At 37.6% G+C, this 16,534-nt stretch overlaps 1 protein-coding gene and 1 long non-coding RNA gene across 22 annotated transcripts in view; one reads left to right on the top strand and one right to left on the bottom strand.

The window, feature by feature from the left end:
* LOC310741423 overlaps positions 1 to 16,534 on the bottom strand; it is a 207,216-nt gene that overhangs the window by 122,154 nt on the left and 68,528 nt on the right. The window lies entirely within an intron of this gene.
* Positions 1 to 16,534, top strand: part of fryb (furry homolog b) — an 83,715-nt gene that overhangs the window by 11,852 nt on the left and 55,329 nt on the right. For 14 of the 21 annotated variants that reach the window (XM_083568967.1, XM_083568968.1, XM_083568959.1 and 11 more), the window contains exon 2: positions 12,449 to 12,639. In XM_083568967.1, the coding sequence (XP_083425093.1) occupies positions 12,523 to 12,639 (117 nt within the window). In that variant the 5' untranslated portion in view covers positions 12,449 to 12,522. Of the gene's footprint in view, positions 1 to 1,331; positions 1,557 to 7,611; positions 7,966 to 12,448; positions 12,640 to 16,534 lie in introns of those variants that run through there. The other 7 variants (XM_083568962.1, XM_083568963.1, XM_083568964.1 and 4 more) reach the window with 3 other exon arrangements.

The following is a 16,534-nucleotide window of genomic DNA, read 5'->3' on the forward strand; positions in this document are numbered from 1 at the left end:
TGAGTGTGTGGGGGAGGGCACCAAATGGTTCACAAAGAACAAGAACATTTGTGAAGATAAAAATGGATAGAAAAGATTGATTTGGTTATATGCCAAATGCTTGTTTTAGACTTGAAGTCAAACTGCATTCACATGGAAGTCATTTGTACCTTGTAAGTTGGCTTGTCGTTCGTTCACCTCTGGCAGATAGGATCACATTCCATCAGAGCGCTGGTTGAATACCAGCACTGATACTCATCAACAAGCAACGCAACATGCATGTGATCGTATTTGTTCCAGTCACCAAGTTGGTCTAGAAAATCAGCCCTGCAATATGCTGGTCTAATGATCATTGCAGAAAATCCAATGATTTTTGTGGTATGTCATACAAAACTGACAACAAGATAACAACACGTTAAGTAGTTGTTTATGGAATCCTGCAGTAAATGTTCATTTCCTAATGCTTATAGATATTGAATTTATAGATTTCACTCTGCATATAAGCTATCTATGTGCCTCGCTCTTCCTCTACCTCCTTTGCTGTCTAGTGATTGCAATCTATGATTTGTACATGCTATTGAGAGTGAGACCTAAATAAAACCTATAAGGATGTACTTAGCATGTGTCTGCAGGTAAAGTAAATGCTGTACATGCTGCAAATGTTCCTGTGGAGCCACATGACTTTTGGAAATACACAAATCACTAGTGACATCATTTGTTAAGAAATCTGTTTGAAGGTCACAAGTTCAAAGAGACGGCATCAGAGCCAACGGGAAAACACGGCCTACCTAGGAATATTGTGTCTCTGTCTTTTTGTTTGTCTTTTATTAGAGATTTCAGTTTTTCTGATTTCCTTTGCAGTCAGATTTCCTGATGAGTCATGCTCATCTGTTGAGTGCAGCATCTAATTCTATTTCTAATAAAATTATATAATATATAATTATATAATATTCTTGCTAAAAAAATAACTAATGTTTACAGCCTACACGTGTACGGAGCACAGTCTGATGTGTTAATGAAAGAGGAAGTGAATTGTGTGTGATGTCTCAGGATGTCTCTACTCATGTCTTAGGATGTAATTAGCATTCTCTCTCTCTCTCTCTCTCTCTCTCTCTCTCTCTCTCTCTCTCTCTCTCTCATATGCTCTCTCACTCTTTTAATCTCTATCTCTTCCACTCTTTTTGTCCCTCTGGACGATTCTGTTTAAAGGCGAGGGCCTCTGAGCCAATCCTCTTAAAGCTGGGAGGTTTAAGGATGGAGGGGGAAGAGAGGACATCAGAGTGTGGTGTGCGTGTGTGTGTGTGTGTGTGTGTGTGTGTGTGTGTGTGTGTGTGTGTGTGTGTGTGAGAGAAAGAGAGAATGGGAGAGAGGAAGGAAGCGAGAGTTGTTGATGCTCGTTGCTGACCCTGGATGAGTTAGCAAGGCGGCTCTTTCTATCTCTGCTGCATCTCCTCTCTGCCTTACCTTGTTCTTTATATCCGTTCATTGCTGCAGAGACAGAGCAGAAATGACAAGTAACCAGGACTCAGGGTTCTTTGAGACCAGCATCAAGTCCTTTTTAAAATCCTGGAGCAGCTGTGAGTACATGCTATGGCCTCTCTCTCTCTCTCTCTTTCTCTCTCTCTCTCTCTCTCTCTCTCTCTCTCTCTCTCTCTCTCTCTCTCTCTCTCACTCCGCTCTCTCTCCGCTCTCTCTTATACATATGCCTGGCTCCAAGTTGCCTACTTCAGTACTCTCTGTTCTGTCCTTGGTGCACCGAGGGGTGATGATGTGGTGTGTCGTCATGGTCATAATGACATGCGTACAGCATATCTTTAGATTGAGGATGAGGACTGTATGTGTGTGCACTTTCTGAGTGGTTTTATATAATCACAGCAGGTATACCTTGATTGAAGGTTATTTGTTGGAGTTGCCAACCTTTGTAATTCTGTATTTGTGTAGTTGATGGTGCTTGCTTGTGCAATGAGGAAGTGTGGTGCCATTCGTGTAAGTTTTAGCCCCTTAGTTCTTAGATATGGATAGCTACAAATAACAAAGGATGTGATGAAAAAGTGTATATCTGGTTTCTGTATATAATCAGACCAGACACCAGGGTGATGTCATCCCACTCTTTGGCGGTAATGCTATACCCATACAAAGGCAAATGATCTTTATGTCTCTAAACCTGTCAGTAAGTCTGCTAACTCAGAGTGGATATAAGATATAAGGAAGCACAATGTGCTGTATTTGCATGTAGGTACAAACACTGTGTATGCTCTGTGTCACGGCTGCTTGGGGAGGCGAGCAGGTGGCCAGATATCAGTGTTGTTAACCACTCAGCAAATCCGACTAAATCTCTCTCTCTTTCGTTCTTTCTCTCTCTCTCTCTCTCTCTCTCTCTCTCTCTTTCTCTCTCTCTCTCTCTCTTGCTCTCTCACTCACTCTTTCTGTCTCTCTAACTCACTTTTTCTGTCTGTCTGTCTGTCTGTCTATCTGTCTGTCTCTCTCTCTCTCTCTCTCTTTATCATTTTCTTTCTCTCTCTCTCGCTCAGTCACTTATCATACATGTATTTATGCTTATATTTGTTTACTTTTATTTATTTATTTATTTATTTATTTATTTATTTATTTATTAGAATACTTTATTGATCCCACACGGAAATTTTTTTGATTAGCTTATCCCAGAGATGTTAGGAAGTTGAAATGTTACAGTGCCTCCGGAGCACAGAGGGTTATGGGCCTTGCTTACTGTTCCCAAGAAGGGCAGATTCTTGGCGACCTTCTGATCAGTAAAATATATATACAGGTGCAACTAAATAAAATAGAATATTATTATCATACAAAAGTGAAACTCAAATATTATATAAACTCACACACAGACTGATATATTTCAGGCGTTTATTTCTTTTCATTTTGAATATTATGGCTTACAGCTAATGAAAACCCAAAATTCTCAGAAAATCTCAGAAAATTTTTAATCTTGTGAAAAGGTTCAATATTGGAGATACTCGTGGTGTAACACTCTAATCAGCTAATTAAATCCAAACACCTGCAAAGGTTTCATGAGCCTTTAAATGGTGTCTCAGTCTGGTTCAGGCTACACAATCATGGGGGGGAGACTGCTGACTTGACAGTTGTCCAGAAGATCATTGACACCCTGCACATGGAGGGTGAGACACAAAAGGTCATCGCTAAAGAAGCTGTTGTTCACAGAGTTCTGTATCCAAGCACATGAATGGAAAGTTGAATGGAAAGAAAAAATGTGGTAGAAAAATGTGAAACGAAGCCCATTCAAGAAATTGGGGGAGATTCACAAAGAGTGGACTGCAGCTGGACTCGGTGCTTCAAGAGCCACCACGCACAGACGTATCCATGGGCTACAACTGACTCATTCCTTGTGTCAAGACATTCCTGATCCAGAGACATCAGAGGTGTCTAATCTGGACAAAGGACAAAAAGGACTGGACTGTTGCTCGGTAGGCCAAAGTCGTCTTTTCAGATGAAAGGAAAGAAAATGTAGCATTTCCTTTAGAAATCAAGGTCCCAGAATCTGGAAGAAGAGAGGAGAGGCACAGAATCCAAGTTGCTTGAGGTCCAGTGTAAAGTTTGCACAGTCAGTGGTGGTTTGGGGAGTCTTGTTATCTGCTGGTGTTGGTCCACTGTGTTTTATCAGGTCCAAGGTCAGCACAGCCATCTACCAGTAAGTTTTAGAGCACTTCATGTTTTCCTCTGCTGACCATCTTTATGGAGATGCTGATTTCATTTTCCAGCACGATTTGGCACTTGGCAACACTGCCAAAAGCAACAAAAGTTGGTTAAATGACGATGGCGTTGGTGTGCTTGACTGGCCAGCAAACTTATCAGACCTGAACACCATACCACCTCAGCAGTGCCACAGACTGATCACCTCCATGCCATGCCAAATTGAGGCAGTAACTAAAGCAAAATGAGCCCCTACCAAGTATTGAGGACATATGCAGTAAATGAACATACTTTCCAGAAGGCCAACAATTAACCAAAAACTAAACTAAACTGTTTTTTGAATGGTTTTGTGAAAGTATTAAATTTTTTATAGAATTGGTGGGTTTTTGTTAAATGTGAGCCAAAATCATAAAAATTTTAAGGAATAAACACTTAAAATATATCTGACTGTGTGTGATGAATCTATATAATATACGAGTTTAACTTTTTGTACTGAAGTGCTAAAATAAATCAACTTTTTAATAATATTCTAATTTATTGAGATGCACCTGTGAAAAAAATGGAACAGTAAAGAACTCTCCCAGGAGTGGCAGCCGACCAAAATGTCCCCAATAGCACAGCGACGACTTATCCAAGAGGATGTCCATTTGTAGCATGATATACGCTGTTCCGGTGTTCAGCGATGATGATCAGAAGCGAAAAGTAGTCCTGAGTCAGTGTAGGAGACTGTTAACATTAACTACAGTCTGAAGACTGTAGTTAATGGCTAAAGAAAAATAAAATTAATACTTTGGAGTGGCCCAGTCAAAGTTCTGACCTGAATCCTATTAAGATGCTGTAGCATGACCTTAAAAAGGTAGTTCTGGCACTGACTAGGCATAATATTATGACATTATAACTTTATGACTGGTGAGTGAATAACACTGGTTATCTCTTTATCATGGCACTTGTTATTGGGTGGGATACATTAGGCAGCAAGTGAACATTTTGTCTTCAAAAAAACAGGAAAAGGGCCAAATTGTGATGGCTAGACGATTGGGACTGTTCCTGATCTGCAGTGGTCAGTATCTATCAAAGTGGTCCAAGAAGGAACAGTGATTAACTAACAACAGGGTCATAGCCAAAGCTCATTGAGGCATGTAGGGAGTGAAGGCTGGCCCTTGTGGTCCAATCCGACAGACGATCTACTGTAGCTCAATTTGCTGAAGAAGTTAATGCTATTAATGCTCAACAGATCAGGACGGTTTTAGCAGCAAAAGGGGGACCAACACAACATTTGGCAGGTGGCCATAATGCCTGATTAGTGTATATCTCACATGTGTACACTTAAAGATGTCTTTACTGTGCTGCATGCTGTGTTTTACTGTTTTGTCATAGATGCTATGGTTGAGTTGCTGAGAGTGACTTTTTAGTAAAATTTTGTTCTAATTTAATTAAATTAAATTCTATTCAATGCATATGGTGTTTTTTGTATCACTGTAATTGTCACAGAGCAGCTTTACAGATAAATATTTTTTGTACAGAAATTCAAGATGAAACGTTAAATTCTCTGCGTACAGTAGTAATAGGAGCTTGCACACGAACCTGATTAAGATGTTTAAGATAATAATGACTGGACAAGGAGTTGTGTCAGATGTTCCAACAGACCTTTAAAAAAAAGAAATTTGTTTATTCACCATCAGTAACCTTTTTTATAATTAAATGGCCAAGCTATCCAATTCACCTTGGACACGACCGTCAGAATCACCATGCACACTTATTCACTCCATCAGTGAGGACATACAGTCCAGAACTCCTAGTCAACAACCTGACGTCAGGACCAAACTGGGAGTCATAAAATCATGAGACAGCAACACTACATGCTCTCTCTGATGTCATCTTTCTGATATTCTACATAGACAAAAATCTGCAAATGACCACAGTGTAGCCACTATACGATTATATTACTGACGCTTTCCTTCTCTGGTCTCACTTTTTATCCTGGACATGCTGTAGCTGATTTTACACAACTAAACAATAAATGTTTATCAGTAATATGTATTAATTCTAACTACTTTCCTTTCAAGTGTCTGTAAACTAAATATTTGTCAGTATTTGCTGGCTGAGGTTGTTTTCTTGTGAACTCAAAGTGAATAGCTGAAACTAAACAAACTTGTTAGTTAAATACACACAATCTCTCTCTCTCTCTCTCTCTCTCTCTCTCTCTCTCTCTCTCTCTCTCTCTCTCTCTCTCTCTCTTTTTCACACACACACACACACACACACACACACACACACACACACACACACACACACACACACACACACACACACACTCTCTTTTTCTCATACTCACTTACATGCTCCCTTTCTCCCTTTTTTTTTCTATCTCTCTATACAATTTTTTTTGACAAGCTTTTTTAATTTAATTCAATTCTATTGTATTTAATGCATATGGTGTTTTTTTTATATCACTGTAATTGTCACAGAGCAGCTTTACAGATTTAAAAACAATAATTAAAGATAAGCATTGAAAGACAATGGTAAATGCATTTCTGTGCAGGTGATGATTCATGACGTGTGTGTGTGTGTGTGTGTGTGTGTGTGTGTGTGTGTGTGTGTGTGTGTGTGTGTGTGCGCGCGCGCGCAAGGATGAGTAGCACTGTAAGAGATGTAGATGAGAATATAGATCAAAGCGGAAGAACAAAGTGAAATGAAATGAGAAGTGAACTGATGTACTAATGTCTTCTACATATCAGGTGGTTTAATAATAACCTTGGGTATGACATGTATGCAGACTGTACAATGATGAAACCTAAAGTATTAAATCTTAGGCTATGACAAAAGTTATGCTGCATTTTTGGCGAGTCAGTAGACATACTGTAGGTCATAGAATTTCTGATACTGTCAGAAAACCTTCACAGGTCTTTGGTCATTTTTTTACCTTTTTACAGTGAGTACATCATGACCACCGTTAAGAGCCATGACCACAGGAATCGCCACGTTGGTCATCTTTTGTCTGGGATCTTTTAGTCCAAAATCGTGCAAGGTATACCAGGCAAGAACATTACTTATGAAGTGTATACATCAGTGGTCTTAATAGTGTATGGTATGAATTATAGTTACTCTCAGCTTGGTCTTTAAGGCAAATCATGCTTTAAAGATGTTTAAGAACCTGTTTGATGGTTATTCAGTCACGTCCACAGCTTACATACCATGTGTCATTTGTTTTTTTTTCGTGTGTGTGTGTGTGTGTGTGTGTGTGTGTGTGTGTGTGTGTGTGTGTGTGTGTATGAGTATTATATTTCAGGACAGTAATATCCATGGCTCTGGCCTTCTGATCAGGTTGAGAGTTAAAAGCCTAGCACTACTAAGATCTGACTTAAGTAAGGTCAATAACTCAAACCTGTTTGCACTGCAATGTCGCAATTGTAAAACACTTTGAATAAAAATTATCTTAGTAACTATATTTGTACATAGCATAAATTGTAGGGTGTATGTGATCTCCCCCTGTGATCTGCACAAGATGTAATGAGTAACTGAGCTAACATGTAGTGATTAGCTAACATGCTTGTGAAAAAAGCACACTAGCTAGCACTCATACTGATACTGTTTCATAACATAGAACATAACTCACTGTCTCTTTCTGGTCTTTTAATGGTGTGTGTGTGTGTGTGTGTGTGTGTGTGTGTGTGTGTGTGTGTGTGTGTGTGTGTGTGTGTGTTGGGGGGCATTTTGTTTTGAATGTACCAAGAGACAAACTTGCTAATTGATTGCCATGTTTTCTAGAAGAAAACAATCATTTGTTTATATAAAAGAGAGATTACAATGCGTATTCAGTATGCACATATGGTAAAAGTGTGTCAATGTGTTTATGTACATGTGTGTGCCTGTATATTAGTGCTGAGGTTAAATTTAGCTTCATGTTGGCCCTCCCTCCTCTCTCTTTGGGCTTTGCTGAAATTCCAGCCTGACCTTCTCCTCAGAAAGGGCTCACTGCTATCACACATGGCTTTAAAGATTCACACAGGAAGGCTGTTTTCCCTTCACTTTTCTTAAACCCAGCAGGCTTGGGTCTTTTTATGTTTTCCACAACTAGACTGATCCCACACTCTCAATTTGGAGTAAACCTTCAGATGAAGGCAACATGGAACCGATATGGCAGTACTAGGAGCAAATTTATGGAATTTACTGTAACAAACATGGTTGGAGATGATATGGAGCTCGTCTGCTAAATTGTTGGGGATTATTGGAACAGGGACAGTATGGAGGTGACACCAGTGCGCTGGAGCCGGGCCAGTTTTATCAGCTTTATTAAGGGTCTGGGTAGGTGCTAATCGCTGGACAGTATGGTTTTTTTGTGTGTAATGTACTGTATATATGTGTGTACATTTGTTTTTTGCCAATGCTGACGGATATTGTGCACTGGTGGCAAGAGTGTTTTGATTTGTTTTCTCTGTTGATGGAGGATACATTCTGGACATACTTTGTGGCGTTGGCCAAAAAGATAAATCAGGCAAAACATTTTGCAATATTGACCAAGCTGCACCCAGTAGTATGACACTCCTTTGTTTTCCTCTTTTGGTGTTACACACTACGATATGCGCCTGTCTCATTCAATTAAGCTTATTAAGTGAAAAATAGAGCCTTTTTTTAGAGTTAATGCTCCAGTCTTGAGCTGTCAAAACACCGCATGTTCTGAATACAGTCGAAGGAACTTCGATATGGCCACTTTACCTATTAAGCATGAATGAATGCTGTCTTGTAGCACTGTTGCCTCAAGAGTTGTTCAGTTTTATTAAAAGTTATTTTGTTCCTAAAGTCATCTACAATGACTCATCAGAACTATTTAAACTATTTTCAGCCATATTTCAATCTCAAGGCATCTATTTACAAAGCAAGCAGTAGTATTTGTGTCACCAATACTTTCAGACCAATGTTTTCTCTCATCAACATCCTTAAATAATTACTTCTTCAGTTGTTGGTCTCATAATGAACTACTTTATACTTTGTGTATTTCTAGAATTAGGGACTTTAGATTCAATTCAATTAATTTTTATTTGTATAGCATTTTTAACAATAAACATTATTTCAAATCATCTTTGCAGAAATAAATTAAATACAAATATATAATTTTGTTTCATAAATCACTTCCTATTAGTGTATCCCTAATGAGAAAGCTAGTGGTGACAGTTGCAAGGAAAACCTCTCTGAAATGGTATGAAAAGAAATCTTACTTCATCGGGGTGATACTGAATGTCTGTTCATTATTGTTCCATCATTGTTTAGATGATCAACTTTTTTCATTGTTTACTGATAGAGACTTAAATGCAAACTTATATAGCAATTGCAGCTTTAAGCTCTAAGCCAGTGCAGCAGATTGTTTAAAACTAATTACACCTATGTGGTTCTTGTGTTTAACCTTCTGCAGTATCTTCATAGATCTTTAGACTCTTCATGTTAAACCATTCTTAGCTCAGATTCCATATCTTCAACAGTGTTTTTTTTTTCACATGGAATGCATGAAGCAAGTGACTGTAAAATCCATGTTAAGTGTAAACAAATGTATAATTATATTGAAAAATACTGCAGGTTAATTATTTATCATGTCAGATCATGTTTTTTGATTAAAATCATTCAAATTATTGTGCATTTGAAATTAAAATACCAAAATACAGTGATGTCTTTTGTTTTTGTTTCTTAATTTTAAATTAATGCATATATTTATTTCAAATGTATACACAATTTATGTATTTTGCTTTGTACTTATATGATCAAAAGGTATTTATTCATAGTCAAAGATATTTTTAAACAATGTAAATGAAACAGAAAGAGCATTCAAGCGCCACCATTAGTAGATTGTTGCAAATTTGTTGTTTGGAATTAAATCATGTTGAACAATTGCATCACTACAACAATTACCACAAAGTAATTAGCTTTTTGCAGAATTGTTGCCCATGTCATTTTTGGCGGATTGTGCTCAGTTCCTCAAAGTTACAAGAGTTCTTTTCTCGGATCTACTTGCAAATTCAAAATCCTCTAGAACTTCAGATTGACCAGGCTATGCAAGGCCTACTTTAGTTACTGTTTGGCTGTACTGATGTCTTGTTGTAAAATCTTCTCTGTAGATTGAGTTTCTTTGCAGATGAGATTAAATTCTTTGGTGAAATATAGTCGTATCGCCAGTACATTGTTCTGTCTATGTTTCCTTAAATGACTCCAGTGTAGATTACAGAGAAGCAGCCATTTATCATTATATATGCTCGTACATTCATACTTCACTGAGGTGATGGTATTCTTACACACATCCCTTACACAAAGACAGACTGAATTATTAATAAATATTCCAAAAGACTTAAAGCTGTTATTTTAAGAGTTTTAAACATTCAGATTTGATTATTCATTGGTTTTTTTTGTTTTTTAATTAACAAAAATTAAGGTTGTAAGAACGGAGATGATTGTGGAGCAGTTTTATAATTTATTGCTATTGTTTGCGTAACTGTTGTTACTGCTGCTTTCTGGTTTTTGGTTTTTGTGACTTACCCTTTTTATCTGTAAAGAATAATAAGATAGAAAGATTTTGAGAAAATTTTAAACCTGCAAATAATGGAAACAGCTGCACTGTCCTAAATGTTTAATGCTCTGTCTTTTTATATTTTAAACTGTTTAACAATTAAATGAAAGTCAGGAAGATGTTTCACCTTTGTCATAGCTATTTGTTGACACAAAGTATAATTTGCACAATATACAGTGAGGAAAATAAGTATTTGAACACCCTGCTATTTTGCAATTTCTCCCACTTAGAAATCATGGATGGGTCTGAAATTGTCATCGTAGGTGCATGTCCACTGTGAGAGACATAATCTAAAAAAAAAATTCAGAAATCACAATATATGATTTTTAAACTATTTATTTGTATGATACAGCTGCAAATAAGTATTTGAACACCTGTCTATCAGCTAGAATTCTGACCCTCAAAGACCTGTTAGTCTGCCTTTAAAATGTCCACCTCCACTACATTTATTATCCTAAATTAGATGCACCTGTTTGTATGGGGTGGACAAGTGTCTTTATGCAGCTAACGACCTCAATCAGTAAGAATCCAACTACTAACATGGCCAAGACCAAAGAGCTGTCCAGAGACACTAGAGACAAAATTGTATACCTCCACAAGGCTGGAAAGGGCTACGGGGAAATTGCCAAGCAGCTTGGTGAAAAAAGTTCCACTGTTGGAGCAATCATTAGAAAATAGAAGAAGCTAAACATGACTGTCAATCTCCCTCGGACTGGGGCTCCATGCAAGATCTCACCTCGTGGGGTCTTAATGATCCTAAGGAAGGTCAGAAATCAGCCCAAAACTACACGGGAGGAGCTGGTCAATGACCTGAAAAGAGCTGGGACCACCGTTTCCAAGGTTACTGTTGGTAATACACTAAGACGTCATGGTTTGAAATCATGCATGGCATGGAAGGTTCCCCTGCTTAAACCAGCACATGTTCAGGCATGTCTTAAGTTTGCCAATGACCATTTGGATGATCCAGAGGAGTCATGGGAGAAAGTCATGTGGTCAGATGAGACCAAAATATAACTTTTGGGTCATAATTCCACTAAACGTGTTTGGAGGAAGAAGAATGATGAGTACCATCCCAAAATCACCATCCCTACTGTGAAGCATGGGGGTGGTAGCATTATGCTTTGGGGGTGTTTTTCTGCACATGGGACAGGGCGACTGCACTGTCTAAAGGAGAGGATGACCGGGGCCATGTATTTCGAGATTTTGGGGAACAACCTCCTTCCCTCAGTTAGAGCATTGAAAATGGGTCGAGGCTGGGTCTTCCAACATGAAAATGACCCGAAGCACACAGCCAGGATAACCAAGGAGTGGCTCTGTAAGAAGCATATCAAGATTCTGGCGTGGCCTAGCCAGTCTCCAGACCTAAACCCAATAGAGAATCTTTCGGAGGGAGCTCAAACTCCGTGTTTCTCAGCGACAGGCCAGAAACCTGACTGATCTAGAGAAGATCTGTGTGGAGGAGTGGGCCAAAATCCCTCCTGCAGTGTGTGCAAATCTGGTAAAAAAACTACAGGAAACGTTTGACCTCTGTAATTGCAAACAAAGGCTACTGTACCAAATATTAACGTTGACTTTCTCAGGTGTTCAAATACTTATTTGCAGCTGTATCATTCAAATAAATAGTTAAAAAATCATACATTGTGATTTCTGGATTTTTTTTTTTTAGATTATGTCTCTCACATTGGACATGCACCTACGATGACAATTTCAGACCCCTTCATGATTTCTAAGTGGGAGAACTTGCAAAATAGCAGGGTGTTCAAATACTTATTTTCCTCACTGTATAGATCTTTTGTTTCAGCGTAACATGTACAGCATGTTCACGTATATTATTATTATGTCTTATATAGTGTGTGACTACTTTTTACCCCATTAGTTTCCTTATTTAACATATTTTCTTATATTAATATATATTATTATTTCTTATAAATATGCACATTTCTCTTCACATTCATTACTTAAAAACCAGTGTATATGTTTAAAAAGCATTTATAGTTTATGCCCTGAAAATATATTAAATAGCGAAAATAGAAGTGCCTGAATACTTATGTCCCAAAAATAGCTTGTGATCGCAAAAGCTTAATGCCAAAACAACCGAAACTAATGAAACTAATCATAAACTAATTTAACCAGTCCTTTGTAGAAAGTGATAGATTCACCAGAGGCAAACATAATCACCAACCTGGACAAAAGGCACCAGTTTCTAACTTGTGTTTGTATGTTTGTGTTTTTTAGCATCCCCTCTAGGTAAGCCCCCTCTCCCACAAGTAAGCACCATTCAGGGTGAGAGAAAAGGGCTGCCTGCCATCATGCCACTCACCGTGGACCCCGAGAGCAAACCGGGCGAATTTGTGCTCAAGAGCCTCTTTGCTAACTTTACCCTGTTGTCAGAGCGCAAGATACGCATCATCATGGCAGAGCCACTGGTAAGCAATGTTAATCTACTTATTTTTATTTAATTTATAACCGTATTCTGTTTTGTGATGATGTTCTGTGTAGAATAGACACAAACTCCTACACAATTTACCGTGACAAATTATTGTGTATATTAATTAATAATAATGTAATATCGCACTCGTGTCTTTTATGGATTTGATCTGCACAACTGGTTTGTTTGTATTTACAGAATAGTCAAACATTTACACTCAACAAAGATTTGTCTTATGTTTTATTTGCATTTAATATCAGGTAATTCTATGACAGCACAACAATTGATGATCCAAATGATCAGTGTGATATGGCTCAACATTACTGTTACCACCCAAAGTTTAGTTATTTATTAGTGACTATGCATGTTTTTTCCCTTTATACCTCCACAGTATTTTTACATTTAATAATAAAAGAATGGAATGCTGTATGTTTTTTATTTTTATGTAAAATGTAACATGGAGAAATAGCCGTAAGACAAGTCACTCCTCAGCAGTTTTTCTTTTTTCTTATTTCCTGAAGTTTAATCTTTTTAAAATAAAAAAATGCTACTTTTCAAGTTTCAAAGACACGTGTTATGTCTACATCAGATGTTAAATTGCATATCGCAGAATACAGCCCGGCCTACAAACATGGCCAACAAGGACTATAATGCACTGCCATAACAGATACTCCGATAATCACATTCACCCTACTTCTGACTGGACTCAATCACATTTACGCAGTATAAGCACCATCACTGCACTTTTAGTTTGTGACACTGTTTTGTGATTACAACTTTGTTTTGATTCCTTTAATCATTGAAACCTTGTTCACCTGCATTTTTTTCCTCACCTGCATTCCGGACAATTGGTTTAATCATTATATGATAAATGGTTTAGTAAAATGGTATGAATGAGAATAAAGAATACTGTCAGGACAACAATATTAGTCAACCAGACAATTACAGACAGCTTTATAATAATTAGTTAGAAACTTTGCCAACATATCTATAAGGTGCATTGTTATTGTTAGAGACCGGTTTTGATGGATTGAACATGACAGACTGCTTCTACTGAGCTAGCATCTCTAAGAGGCGCTTTGTTTATAAATCACTTCAGTGTTTTTTTCTTCAGTTTTTTACATTGTGCATTCTTGAAAAACAGGTAGTACATATCAGTGCACAGTCAAATGACTTCACTGTAACTGACATGCTCTATTTCCTTTAATTAAAGCACTGACTTAGATGCTCCCACATACTGTCAGCTCTGCAAGTATTTGGACAGTGACACAAATTTTGTTTCATTATATCACCAGCATTGACTTTCTATTGCTGCAACCAATAAGGAACTGAAATGTAGAATTTGGCAAAAATGTAGAATTAACTGTTTAGGATTTATAGTAATTTTTTACACAGTCTCTGCATTTTCATAGACTTATTCATAGACAATCATTATTATGAATCTGAGGATTATGTTCTATAAGTAGATGCAAATCCTGTAGTCATGGGCATATGGCTTTTCCTCCATTCACATTGATTGTGTTGCATTTCTGGGTTTTTCTACCTTCAGATTTGTCCTATGTAAAATGCATGCTCAGATGGGTTGAGGCAGATGACTGCAGGCTGTAATTCATAAACAATTATGGAAATTGATTTGTATAAACAAATGCATTTTGTTTATATATATATATATATATATATATATATATATATATATATATATATATATATAATTTATTTATTTATTTTACTGAAGCTCTTGATCATGCTGAAATTCTACATTTCAATCTTATCTTGATTACTTTGTTTCAAACCCATTGTGGTGGTATACAAAGAAAAAATGTAAAAAAAAAATTGGGTTGCCAAAATATTTAATGTATGGGCCTGAATATATAGAGGTGTTAACATGGCATCAGGTTACTTGTGAATACTTGCTTCTGGCACATATATGCACTCATGTGACCAGGAAAAAAAAGTCAATGTTTTAAACTATAGACAGTGCAGATTCTCCAGAATCTCCACTTCTAACCTACAGTACAAGTATGTCACAAGTGACGAGATAGATATGGCCTTCTATACTCAGTACTAAAATTGTATTATATATTTCCCCAACCCTAAACCATACTGTCTAACATAGCTGTTAATACAGTGACATGTTACAGGAGCTCTGTGCTGTTGAACAGATTTCTCGGTGACAGATTGGTTCATTCAGTTCAAAATATAAATGGTTATGCCACAATTCACACTTGTAATTGTTTAGCTCATTGTCATAGAGCCACATATTATTATTGCCATAAAGACCACAGCATGTGTTTTTATAATGCCAGTCTATTCGAAGTTAAAGCCAGAAGAGAGAAACTTTGTCTGTCAGGCTGTGTCAGGCTTTCTGTAATTGAGATGCAGATAGTTTTGTGTGTGTGTGTGTGGGTGTGTGGGTGTGTGTGTGTGTGTGTGTGTGTGTGTGTGTGTGTATGCTTATTCCTAATGGTGCTACTATAAGCTACAAACACTGTGTGTGTGTGTGTGTGTGTGTGTGTGTGTGTGTGTGTGTGTGTGTGTGTGTGTGTGTGCGTGCAAATGTGCATTCGCTACTGCTATAAATGACTTTCAGTTTTTCAAAAGTGTACTCAGACATGGCCGCTGACAATCTTATTGGGGTTTGTTCTTATACTCTTTCTCTAAACAAGAATAGGCAGGAGTGCTGGTTGAAGCTGCTCAAAGCTAATTTTGTTTTCAAGCTTTACTTCCTGGAGGTTTTTTCTTCCATTTTCTTAACCATTACTCATCTAATTATTTAACCAATCAAATTGATGAATGGATATCATTTCCATGCAATCTGTATGAAAAAAATGTGCAATAACGAAAATTAACAATAATAATCGGGCCTATTTATTTGCTTTCATGATATGCAGTGTTTTGTAAAATAAAAATGTTAATATATACAGTGAGGAAAATAAGTATTTGAACACCCTGCTATTTTGCAAGTTCTCCTACTTAGAAATCATGGAGGGGTCTGAAATTGTCATCGTAGGTGCATGTCCACTGTGAGAGACATAATCTAAAAAAAAAAATCCAGAAATCACAATGTATGATTTTTAAACTATTTATTTGTATGATACAGCTGCAAATAAGTATTTGAACACCTGTCTATCAGCTAGAATTCTGACCCTCAAAGACCTGTTAGTCTGCCTTTAAAATGTCCACCTCCACTATATTGATTATCCTATATTAGATGCACCTGTTTGAGGTCGTTAGCTGCATAAAGACACTTGTCCACCCTATACAATCAGTAAGAATCCAACTACTAACATGGCCAAGACCAAAGATCTGTCCAAAGAAACTAGAGACAAAATTGTACACCTCCACAAGGCTGGAAAGGGCTACGGGGAAATTGCCAAGCAGCTTGGTGAAAAAAGGTTCACTGTTGGAGCAATCATTAGAAAATGGAAGAAGCTAAACATGACTGTCAATCTCCCTCGGACTGGGGCTCCATGCAAGATCTCACCTCGTGGGGTCTCAATGATCCTAAGGAAGGTGAGAAATCAGCCCAGAACTACATGGGAGGAGCTGGTCAATGACCTGAAAAGAGCTGGGACCACCGTTTCCAAGGTTACTGTTGGTAATACTCAATTCAATTCAATTCATTTTTATTTGTATAGCGCTTTTAACAATGAACATTGTCTCAAAGCAGCTTTACACAGATAATGCGGTGATTAAAAATGAATATGTTCTTTATGAGTAAGTTTGTCCCTGATGAGCAAGCCGGTGGCGACTGGCGACTGTGGCAAGGAAAAACTCCCCGAGATGGCATAAGGAAGAAACCTTGAGAGGAACCAGACTCAAGAGGGAACCCATCCTCATCTGGGTTACACCGAATGTCCATTTGTGGCGGGTATACAATGTTGCGGGGTGCA

Source organism: Silurus aristotelis (genome assembly GCF_946808225.1).
Source record: "Silurus aristotelis genome assembly, chromosome: 18".
NCBI classification, from domain to species: domain Eukaryota; kingdom Metazoa; phylum Chordata; class Actinopteri; order Siluriformes; family Siluridae; genus Silurus; species Silurus aristotelis.